Source organism: Onychostoma macrolepis, chromosome 13 (genome assembly GCF_012432095.1).
Source record: "Onychostoma macrolepis isolate SWU-2019 chromosome 13, ASM1243209v1, whole genome shotgun sequence".
NCBI classification, from domain to species: Eukaryota; Metazoa; Chordata; class Actinopteri; order Cypriniformes; family Cyprinidae; genus Onychostoma; species Onychostoma macrolepis.
In genome coordinates, this window is record NC_081167.1 from 4,823,938 (window position 1) to 4,836,295 (window position 12,358).

Below are 12,358 nucleotides of genomic sequence, written 5' to 3' on the forward strand. Positions count from 1 at the left end.
CAGCTGCACGGTTGAGCTCCCCCGGAATATGGACAGCACTGCATCTGACTCCAGAGGAGGAGATGGCAGGCGAGCTGTGACATGCGATGTGATCGTATACCTCCCAGCCGGTTGATGTACGAGACAGTCGCAGTGTTGTCCGTACAGACCAACACGTGCTTGCCGAACAGCAGTGGCCGGAACTGCCACAAGGCCAGATGCACTGCCAACAACTCTAGGCAGTTGATGTGCCAAAGCAGTCGAGGCCCTGTCCAGGGCCCCGAGGCTGCCTGCCCGTTGCATGTAGCGCACCAGCCCGCACTGGAGGCATCCATCATGACAACGACATGCCGAGACACTTGTTCTAAGGGCACTCCGACCCGTAGAAAGACAAGGTCTGTCCAGGGGCTGCATGAGTGGCAACACGTTGGCGTGACAGTCACGCGAACTATACCACAGCGCCATGCCCATCTCGGGACTCGGGAGTGTAACCAGTGCTGAAGTGGTCTCATATGAAGCAATTCAAGCGGCAAGACTGCAGCTGCGGATGCCATATGCCCCAGGAGCCTCTGAAAAGGGTTTCAGTGGTACCACCATCCTGCCTCTGAAGGAACTCAGGCAGTTCAGCACGGACTGGGCACGCTCGTTGGTGAGACGCGCCACCACACTCACCGAGTCTAACTCCATACTGAGAAAAGAGTTTCTCAGCACGAGGGAGAGCTTGCTCTTTTCCCAGTTGACCTGAAGCCCCAACTGGCTGAGTGCTGAAGCACTGGGTCCCTGTGATCACAAAACTGTTCTCGCACGCGGGCCATGCTTGAGATAGTTGAGGATCCTGATGCCCACTTCCCATAGCGGGGCAAGGGCGCCCTCCGTGACCTTCGCGAAGACACGGGGGGACAGGGACAGCCCGAAGGGGAGGACCCTATACTGCCATGCCCGACCCTCAGACGCAAACCGTAGGAATGGTCTGTGTCGTGGAAGGATCGAAACATGAAAGTAAGCGTCCTTCAGGTCGATCACTGCAAACCAATCCTAGGGCTGGATGCACTTGATTATGCGCCTGTTCGTCAGCATCTTGAACGGGAGCCTGTGCAGGGCCTGGTTCAAGACTCGCTGGTCCAGGATTGGTCGAAGCCCACCTGGGTACGATGAAGTAAGGGCTGTAAAACCCTTGCCTCATCTCGGCTGGAGGGACCCTTTGCCAGGAGGACAGCGATCTCCTCGTGCAAGACAGGAGCGGACGGGCTGGGCAGCGCGAGCCATGCCTTTAGACGCCATGCAAGTGGCTCCAACGGCACGATTGACGTACCCGCGGTGGTGCAGCGAAGGGGAGTAGAGCTGGATGGTACAGAAGGCTGTACGTTCTGAGGCATCCTCGCAAAACTCCCTGGGTCCCAGGGGGGACTGTCTAGAGGTGCGTGGGGAGGCACTGCGTCCCCCGAACCGCACTCTCTTGGCCGCTGGCGAGATGGGTCGTGGGCGAGTGCACCTGAAAACCCGGAGGAAAAGGAAATTGCTCTTTCTTTTGACAATGTGGGTACCCGAGCGGCGGAACAGAACCAGAGATTTTCCCCCCGGCCCTCCTCCGGGGGAAGGAGCGGTGCTGTCCCCACCGTCTCCTGAGAAAGAGCAGCTTCCCACATCTCCGGGTTACCCGTTTTCAGGGCCGCTTTGTCGCCTATCTGGACGATTAGGGGCTGACTGGGACACGGGGGTGCCGCGCTCCTACGAGAGGCTCGACGCGCCGGCATATGGGACAATTCAGCACAGGTCGGAGCAGCTCTGGAGGACACGGGAGGGCGCCCACGGCGACAAGCAGACTGGAGCTTGCCCTGCGGCGGAGCGGTGCATCACGCCAGGGCAAGATGTGCCACTTACCTGTTTACCCATTGACCTCGGTCTGCTTCTGTACTGCCGAGAACTGCTGGGCACAGTCCTCGACAATGTCACCGAACAGTCCAGCCTAGGAGACGAGAGCGCCGAACAGCGCACTGTCGACACCGCTCCTCTCAACAAGGCTGAGCCATAGATGCCACTCTTGGACCCCAAGTGTGGACATCGCCTTCCCGAGGGACTGCGCTGTGACTTCCGTCGCCCGTAGGGCACGGTCCGTCACCGAGCTCAGTTCCTGCATCAACCTCGGGTTGGTACTACCCTCGTGCATTTTAATGCCTTGGCTGGTGTACTCGCAGGATAGCCATGGCATGCAGGGCAGAGGCAGCTTGGCCCGCAGCACTGTAAGCTTTGGCACAGCAGAATCACCGGGGAGCCGCACAGAACAGCTGCTGTGGGAGGAGTGAGAGGTCCGTGGGGACTGGCCCGGTGGAAAGGCTCTCACTGTAACCCTCAGATCGCCCAGAGCACTAGCCGATGGTCTAGCGCGGGTAGTGACAGAGGGAGCTCCTCCCATCCTCGTGAGGAGAGAGAGGCGCGATCGCAGCGCTGCCATGGACACACGCTCAGAACGAACGCATAAACCATCCATGAACGCAGCTTCAATGCGCTGGATGCCCAGACACTGAAGACAACGATCGTGGCCGTGGACGGAGGATAGGAAACGACCGCAACCAAGAGGACACGGCCCGAAAGACGTCTTTAAAAAGACACGAACTGACCGTGGTTTGCTCTTTTAGGAAATTTGCTGTTTTAGTTGAAGTGCCCAGGGGAATCGCTGCAGACAGGGACACCACTGTTCGCACCGTAACGCCAACCAGAAAAGCTTCCAGACAGATGATGAATGGCTCTTTGTGGAGATCAACACGTTCATCCACTCGGCTCCGAAGCAAAAATCTAATGAGTGGATGCACCTGCCGCTTACTTATACCTGTGTGCATGGGGAGTGGTGCAGGTATGCAAAATCCACTAGCCAATATTCATTGGCGTTTTCTCTTTAGTCAGAGATGATAGGGGATTTACTTGGGAGCCCCAATGTCGTCACGACATAACTCGTAGTGACCGACAGATAGGGAACCACTGTTCTTTATAAGCAAAACACTACATATTGTCACATGTTTGTGTATGTAAATGTATAAAAAAGTGATGACATGCAATGCATTATCAATGCCTGAAACTGATTGCAAAATATATTATATATATTTGGGAATGGGAGAAAATATGCCTCTGATTAACTTATTCTTACTGAAACACTGTTGAAACCTATGTATTCTTAGGGTGCTTTCACACCTGCCTCATTTAGTTCGGTTGAATCGTACTAGAGTTCGTTTTCCCTCTTGGTACGGTTTGTTTGGGCAGGTGAGAATGCAGCGGGTGTACACCAAAAGCGGACCAAACAAGCGTACCGAGACCCAGCTGAAGAGGTGGTCTCGGTCCGCTTCCAAACTAACTCTGGTACGGTTCGTTTAAGGTGTGAATATGAACCGGCCTTGATCCGAACCAATTTCAGAAAGCACGCTCAGAAAACACACAGCTCGCGCATATAGTGCTGTTGTTTGCATTTCAATCGCTTAAATCACTTGTTTTCAAACCGCAATGCTTAAAAACGCGTGCCAATTATGAGTTTTCGTGACCATAGCACCCACAGCAACGTGACATGAGCGCACTAAATAGGCTAGCTTGCCGCAAAGCCCCAGCAAAAGTTACAATGAATGTGTCTGGGGGAAATAGTAAGGAGATATTTGAATTATTTATTAATGAACTAGTGTTTTCTGAGTCGGTGTCACAAAGATGAAGTTAAAAATCCTGACTCGCCATCTCCTCATTGGACGCGCCTTTAGAAAGAAATGCATCTTTACGGATTATAATGAAAGTTTTTGTTTTGGATATGATTTATTTCGTTTTGTAGTAATTCAAAGCTTTCCATAGATATATTCATCATGTATGTAAGTTACAGTTCATTTTTGACGGGAAGCGCATCCTATTAGTTTTCTTAATTTTAGAAAAGCACGTTTTCTTGATATTGTGAGTGCACACAAATAAAAATATACCCTTTACAGTTCCGAACGATGTATTATTAGTACCTTTATGAGCAACAATTACGGCGTATTTGTAAGATGTTCTGAAGCGCGCTTCAGCTTCCACTCTCCGCACAAACGATTGGATATGTGCCTAGCGCACATTTATCTAGGTTAAATGTTTAAACTAACATTTTGATATGCTTTGAGTATTTCATATCTATAGATTTTATTAGATTTTAAGTCGTAATTACAACATTGTATGACATTGTCTCATATATGATGCTCATAAGTTTCTTCATATTGCGTTTTTATCTCATGACAGCAAATCAGTAAAAGAATAAAAATTGCACTACGAAAGATCTCCATGATTAGCCTGTTTTTGCACTTCCTGTTTTTCCCTGCTTGAGAATTTCTGTCCAATGAAAGGATGACCTTAGCACACGTGGGGTTTTGTTTACAATTTCTAGTTCACTTGCAAAAAGGGCAGTGTGAAAGCGAACCGCACCAAAAAAAAAAAAAAAAAACTTCTATTTGGTCCGGACCAAAGCAAGTGAACTATCGGACTTTCCTGGTGTGAATACACCCTTAGATGGGGGAGACTTTTACTTTGCTGTCAAACTTTACTTAACCCAATGTCAGCAAAACGTAACAAATGATTGACAGACAAAGACCATTTCTGATCGACTGAGATTTCTGATTGACTAAAAAGGAGAGGCCGCTGGACTGACTTTCTTTTTGGGTTTTTTTTTTCTGCTTTTTTTTTTTGGCTCTTTATGGAGCCTAGGGCTGTCACCAAGACAGGTGTGATATCTCACAACGCATAATCTATCACGTTGTAGTGATGTTCCAAAGAAAAATGGCTTACAGCACCTTCAAGAATAGAGTATAATTCACAACTTGAAGGCTGCAGGTACCGCTGGGCGTCTGAAGATGTCCCTGCTCAGCCTTTCAAAGTAAGATTAGCCTGTGAGGCCAGGTCAGTCCTTTCTATTTATAGAGCACAGCCAGCTCTGTCTTCAGCGCCGCTGATGACTCACCGCCTCAATTAGCCAATCAATATAAAATTCGCAAAAAAATTTAAAAATAAATATTCAGTCAGTGTAAAAAACTGTCTATACCCCAAACAATATTTTTTCATAAATATTCTATTTGACAAATTAGGTGTGGTGAAAATTTTGCTGCATATTTTTCATTTGTAATATTTAAGAAATACTCAACAACTGCTTATAATTTAGTAAAGCATTGAAAATGCAGACATGCCTTTTATGCAGCTTGATATAATAAAGTCAATGCACCAAAAAAAACAAAAAAACAACTAAAGGACATAAAATAAACACCACTGTTACACAACATGTTTTTAACTCTAAACTGTTCGAGGGGGGTTGTATCACTGCATTATCTCTTTGCTCTCAGCACAAAAACCCCTGCGGCTAAAAAGAGCTGCGTTCAGAGCATTTACCTGGCAGAAATGCTTTAAACACTCCAGGCATCACAGAAAAATGCTGCAATAAAATAAAAATTAATTTGAACTGATTCAGTTCAGCGTGTTAGAGTTTTAGCACACAAAAGTGACCCTGGACCACAAAACCAGTCTTAAGTCACTGGGGCATATGTATAGCAATAGCCAAAAATACATTGTATGGGTCAAAATTATTGATTTTTCTTTTATGCCAAAAATCATTAGGACATTAAGTAAAGATCATGTTCCATGAAGACATTTTGTAAATTTCCTCCGTTAAATATATAAAAACTTAATTTTTGATTAGTAATATGCATTTCTTAGAACTTCATTTGGACAACTTTAAAGGTGATTTTCTCAATATTTAGATTTTTTTGCACCCTCAGATTCCAAATTTTCAAACAGTTATATCTCGGTCAAATATCAAAACAAATCATACATCAATGGAAAGCTTATTTATTCAGCTTTCATATGATGTGTAAATCTAAATTTCGAAAAATGTACCCTTATGACTGGTTTTGTGGTCCAGGGTCACATATAAGTTAATTTAAGTGCATAGTAGCACTGGCATTTAATTGCATGTAATTTAGCTTATATAAGGATACACTGAGATTTCTCAACCAACACTTTGACCAGACAGCAATATGGTTAAACCTAATTTCATAAAAATAAAGCTTCTTACAAACTGTTCATTGCAAAGAAAATGTAATTCACCAAACACAGCTTGAAAAATAATGGCTTTCTGTGTTTTTATGTCTAGCATGTGCAGGATGATGATATATCAGCCAATATGTTATCATAGTAAATAAATAGAAACATTTGCTAATTTAGTTGTTATAGAATAAAATATTTAATTATTCATACAGGCCATTTTACTAATGGGGAATTACTAGCAGAATTTATGAATGACTTCTGGTATAATTCTAATATATATTAAATTGTCATTCATGTAAAATACTAAATCATTTTACACCAAGGATCTAATTTAGTCTTTTTACTTCAAAATACAAACTGTAATTTTTACTCCAAAAATCTAAAAGCACTGAGGTGTCCACAGATCCCTCATTAACAGACAGTGTCATATAGTGTCATAGATTACTGTTTTTCAGAGACACAAAATTAGTTCAGTTAAGCTCAAAGCTGTTTTGACTGACTAAAGCTTGCAAATGTTGATATTCAGATTAAATGGCAAATTTAAAAATAGCATAGCCATTCATTAAAATGTTGAGATCATATTTGTGCCATCTATGGTCAAGAGAAAAATCTTTCTTGGTCATCTTGCCCCGGGGAGCACCTTACCCCTTACCCTGTGCAAAAAGCAGTATATCAAATGAGGATGTTCAAATGCAGTATTTATGAAAGACAAACAATATCTGGGTTACCAGCCGCATCCACTGAGATTATGAAACGCAAAACCACACACCTTGCTTTCCCATAAATCCACAGAAGCTTAGGTCATTCCTCGGATTTAAAAAGTTGAATTAAGTACATATGTGACCCTGGATCACAAAACCAGTCATAAGTCGCACGAGTATATTTGTAGCAATAGCCAAAAATACATTGTATGGGTCAAAATTATTGATTTTTCTTTAATGCCAAAAATCATTAGGACATTAAGTAAAGATCACGTTCCATGAAGATATTTTGTTAACTTAATTTTTGATTAGTAATATGCATTGCTAAGGACTTCATTTGGACAACTTTAAAGGTGATTTTCTCAGTATTTTGATTTCTTTCCACCCTCAGATTCCAGATTTTCAAATAGTTGCATCTCGGCCAGATATTGTCCGATCCTAACAAACCATACATCAATGGAAAGTTTATTTATTCAGCTTGATTTTGTGGTCCATGGTCATATATTCTGAAAATACAGAAGTAAAAGTTTTCAAACACTCATCCCATTTTCCATTGGCCAGACAAAAAAACATAGTTCTGCCCTATCACTCAATGCTGAGCCAACAATCAGAGCATTGTTTGCATAGCACTATCGAGCCACAGCATTTTTTTTTTTTTTTTTTTCCTCAGAGGTATTAATATGTGAATGGCTTATTAATAGTCCCCTCAGCATATTTAGTTGAGATAGAACAAATTATTTTAACATCGAAAAAATGACACCCTTCAGCTTTAAGGAGCTCAGGGTTTGGGGGGGGGGGTTCTTCACTACAGCATGAGTGTGAAGCGAAGGTGGTTCTGAGGAGGACAGCTCCAATCATCTCTGCCGTGCCACAACCGAACCACAGCGAGCAAACGTCCCAAAACCCGCATGTTTGGCTCTGTCATGGCCTCCCCCCTCATAAGTGAGCATTATGGATTAGTGGAGGGGAGGCGACTGTAAATCCCCACTGTTGTGCTGATCTGGATTTAAACGCTGGACAGATAAATTGTCATTTGAGGATAGTAGCAGGCGAGCCGGGACAATGGATACGAACATGCGCAAATTTACGGTCAGAAGATGGTTTTCGGTGTACCTGCGCAGAAAGTCGCGATCCAAAAGCTCGAGTTTATGCAAACTAGAGGTGGGTATCACTTCATTTGCTTCGTTTACCAACCTGTGTGTCTTGTTTCTTGAATTAAAGCTGTGGAGTGCCCGTCAACAATGTCGAAATCTGACGGTTGCAATGTAAAGTTGTGATGAAGTGCGAAATGTGAAAACGCAACGGCAAATATTTCAGTGTTCAGTTTGCCGAGATTTATAAACAAAGCTCTTATTTTGCTATTTACATCAAACATGCATTGTATTTTCGATTAGATTTTGGTCTGAAATAGCCTGAACTGAACTAGTCAAAGATAAGCGGGATAGCCTAGGAATGTGTAGCCCAGAGAATTCCCCATAATTTGGAACCCATCCTGAAGGATCCTAATGGGATCCAAGAATCCGCTAAGAATCAAATAACTAACATCCCTAACATGCAGTTCTTACAGTATTTAATGTTTCCTTTTGGATGTTGTGTATCTTTCATATTGTATCGGGTTAACTACAGCAGGAGAATTTTACAAAGCTGTAAGAGTTTTAAAAGGGTTTCTTTACATTTTCTGCGATGTCCTACAGGAGTGTATTATCGCTGGTTATATAGCTTTGGGGACCCTATAGTTTGATTGGGACTTGACACTGAAGAAAAAAAAAAAAAAAAAGGCAAAAAAAAAAAAATTTTTTTTTAAACAAACAAAAGCAAAGGTGCAAACAGTAAAAATTCTGTTCAAAATTAAACGTAATTTTATTGCACAATATTTTTTACATATTTTTATAGGTTAAAACAACATAAATTTATTGCACATAAACCATCACATCTTTCCCCCCCAAAAAATAAAAAAATATGTTTTTTATTATGTTATCATGTTTTATTGTGTTAGTTTTTTTGTTTGTTTGGTTTTTTTAACCTAATCAAAATAACCCAACTGCAGTTTGATTGAGATTAACTGGAATGCACAATGAAAAAACTTGATTTTTGAGTTATCTGTTTTTGCAAATGAACTCTTCATATATATATATTTTGCTATCAGGTAGATTGAGAGTTATATATGTTGCATTTACTCTGATGGAGTTTTGCCTCTGTGTGGGCAAAACTCTACACTCTAATTATTATCTACACTCTACACTAATTATTAATTTTAATATTATTATCACCCACAATTGCTGGAGAGTTTTTTTGTGTGACCTTCCTTCGTATACTACCTGTTATTATCAGAACATTTTACAGTAAAGAAGAAAAGAAGATTTTAATAGCTGAAATAAGTAAGTCTACTGACATTATACTGTACTGTATAATAAATTTGCATTTACAATTAGAATCTTTACAATATGTGACCCTGGACCACAAAACCAGTCTTAAGTGTCAATTTCTCGAAATTGAGATTTATACATCATCTGAAAACTGAATAAATAAGCTTTCCATTGATGTATGGTTTGTTAGGATATTATTATTATTATTATTAGTGTATTATATTTGGCCGAGATACAACTATTTGAAAATCTGGAATCTGAGGGTGCAAAAAAATCAAAATATTGAGAAAAACGCCTTTAAAGTTGTCCAAATGAAGTTATTAGCAACGCATATTACTAATCAAAAATGAAGTTTTGATATATTTACGGTAAGAAATTTACAAAATATCTTCATGGAACATGATGTTTACTTAATATCCTAATAATTTTTGGCATAAAAGAAAAATTTATAATTTTGACCCATACAATGTATTTTTGGCTAATGCTACAAATATACCCCAGCGACTTAAGACTGGTTTTGTGGTCCAGGGTCACATATACTCATCAAAATGACTTTACATTATGCCTTTAACAATGTCACTGTATTTTTATAATTCTGCCAGTTCTTCCAACCACAACATGCAGTATTTACTCCAGAATCTTTGTTAATAGTATAATGCATAATTTTACAAGTATAATTAGGCTCAAGATTCAACTACTTTTAATTATTATTATACAATTTTAGAACAACTGGAGTATGATTCTCATCAGAAGCAGTACACACCAAGTAGAAGCAGTAAACAACAGCATGTCCTGGTTAGATTTCTAACAGCTGTGAACCCTTCGTCATTCAGTCCTGTGTTGTTTTTGCTGAACCCTCAAATGTCTGCTGGCAACAATGATCAAACCTGACATACCTGTCTCTCAGTATTAATAGTTAAGGCCTCAAAAGAGTTGCATTCCATGAAGCATCTGTGCCCTTGCCCTGATGTCCACTGGATGATGAAATGGACCCAACTTTTATGTCTATTGTTTCTAATACCTGTACACTAAACTGATGTGTGTGTCTGGAATGACAATGATAGAGCACATTTAGGCTAGCAGGTTGTGTTAGAAATCGTGTTCAGTTTAGCATATCGTGGAAAAGTTTGTGTGTATACTTGTTTGTAATTTAAGCACTTGTTAGTTTTTTTTTTTTTTTTTGCAATACTTAAGGAGAAAAGCTTTCTTTTTCAGTGTTAAGAAGCCAAATGTTGCTACTGTTGTTTGAATTTCTGATGGTTTAAAGCTCCATGCACCACTGAACCTGACAAAACTCTAGACACAGCCTTTTGAAATGATGGGTCATGGGAATGTTCAATCGCCAAAACAGGATTGAAATATTGGAAATCCATATGCTGTTTATTTTTAAAAACTGCATGTACTGTACTCTACAAACTAAATGACCACATTTAGCCTACATCATTATCATTAAGATCCATATTCTGAATGATGTTTATTCTGAAAAGACATGTGCTTCAATATCTGCCTATTCCAAATCAAGTATAGCATGTACATTCTTTCCCCATTATTATGTTTAAATGATAAACATTTCACAATGCATTAATTCCAGACAGTAATAGTGAATTGGAATATGTGAGACATTAGACTTTTGTTCATCAAATCAAAAATCTGCCCAAAAATATATTTCTACGATAGATGTTTTCAAAACTTTCCATGTCTCATAGCACATATTGCTTTTGTTTGGACAGGCACAGAAATAAACAAACTGTGTTCAGATAAGCAGTTTACATGATGCAGAATTCAGATTAATACAAGCATATGGATACTTTTCACTAGGGATGCATGATATTATCGTAACGATATCGGAATCGGCCGATAATGGCTTTAAATATAAATATCGGCATCGGCCCGATATGAAAAATTATGCCGTTATGTCTCGCCGATAAGAGGAACATTAACTCACATGTGCTCAGGGTGTGCTAGCGATTAGACCACTTCAGCAGTGTGGCTCATTCTTCAATCAAAGTTTTTCCTGAATGATGATTAGATTGACTGTTTTGGATCGCTGCATTTAAACTGAGAATGTACTTACAGAATTAGGCGTTCAGTGTGTGATAGAATAAACAGTAGCTAATAGCACGTGCAGCGGTAGCAGCGGCAGCCTCCTCCGGGTCCTAACGCCCGTTCATTAAGGAATTTTAATTCTGTAGGGGGCGCTGTTGGCCTACTTCTAATAAAATGAAGATAATACTCAAATAACATTTAGACTGTTTCTGATTAAATAAAGCACTAATTGATGTCATAAAATCATGAGTATGTTTTGATTTAAAGGTCAGAAGATGTAGCTTACATGAATAAAAAAAATCATAAACATGACACTTGTAAATTAAATAATTTTATATATACTGATTTATTCCTTAATGTGTAATATGTTATATATATATTTTAAATTATGTTTTAAAAGATTTTAAAAACTTTTACAACTCTTTTGCTTTAGACCATCTACAAATGTTAAATCTTAAAATAAAATGTTAAGGTTACTTCTGCATCTTTCTGGGGGGGGAAATGCAGCGATTGATATATAGTTTATTTACAGTTACTTTCAAAGCTTCAATGTACTGTCATTATAAAAAAAAAACTTCCTTATTGTTCATTTAATTCTAACAAATAAGTTCTTGTTAAAAACTAACCAAAATTTAAAAAAATTATTTGCTTATAATTTCCACACAGGAGAGACTTGGTGTTGTTTCCAAGCAAAAGGAAATATATCGGTATTGGCATATCGGATATCGGCAAAAATCCAATATTGTGCATTCCTACTTTTCACATTTCCGGGTTTCTCAGAAGCGGAAGTCGTCGTAGTTGGGTAGTAATAGTAATGGGAGACTAAGTCAAATATATATTTTGCATTCACATTTTGCTCAAATAGCAAAAGAAAAACTTCACAAGAGTGTTTTCACAACTTTCAAAATAAGGAAAAAAATACGTTTTTGATGACTGCTGAAACATCACAGTCTGCGAAAAGGGCCCGTTGTCAGTTAATTTCATATGTCTAGAGGATTAATCAAGTTATGTTGATCAGGTTAATGCATTTACAGGACACATACAGAATATGAATATGACCAAATTTCTATGTGCATGTAAACATGGCCAATGATAGTGATGTTTAGCTATAAATGTCTGACACATTGAGTCCATTAGAGAAGCAGAAATAGTTGTCCTTCATTCATCTGCTTCAGGTTATGATCCTTAGGCTATAATAAAGTCCCACTGTGTACAAAAGGTATTTTCTACCACCTC

The 12,358-nt window shown here is 40.2% G+C and overlaps 1 protein-coding gene across 1 annotated transcript in view; it reads left to right on the forward strand.

Moving 5' to 3' along the window:
* Positions 1–7,511: 7,511 nt before the first annotated feature.
* The window catches only part of rps6ka2 (ribosomal protein S6 kinase, polypeptide 2), a 53,083-nt gene continuing 48,236 nt past the window's right edge, over positions 7,512–12,358 (forward strand). Inside the window, exon 1 of the mRNA XM_058796637.1 lies at positions 7,512–7,871. Coding sequence (XP_058652620.1) covers positions 7,773–7,871 — 99 coding nt within the window. The 5' untranslated portion in view covers positions 7,512–7,772. The remainder of the gene's footprint in view (positions 7,872–12,358) is intronic.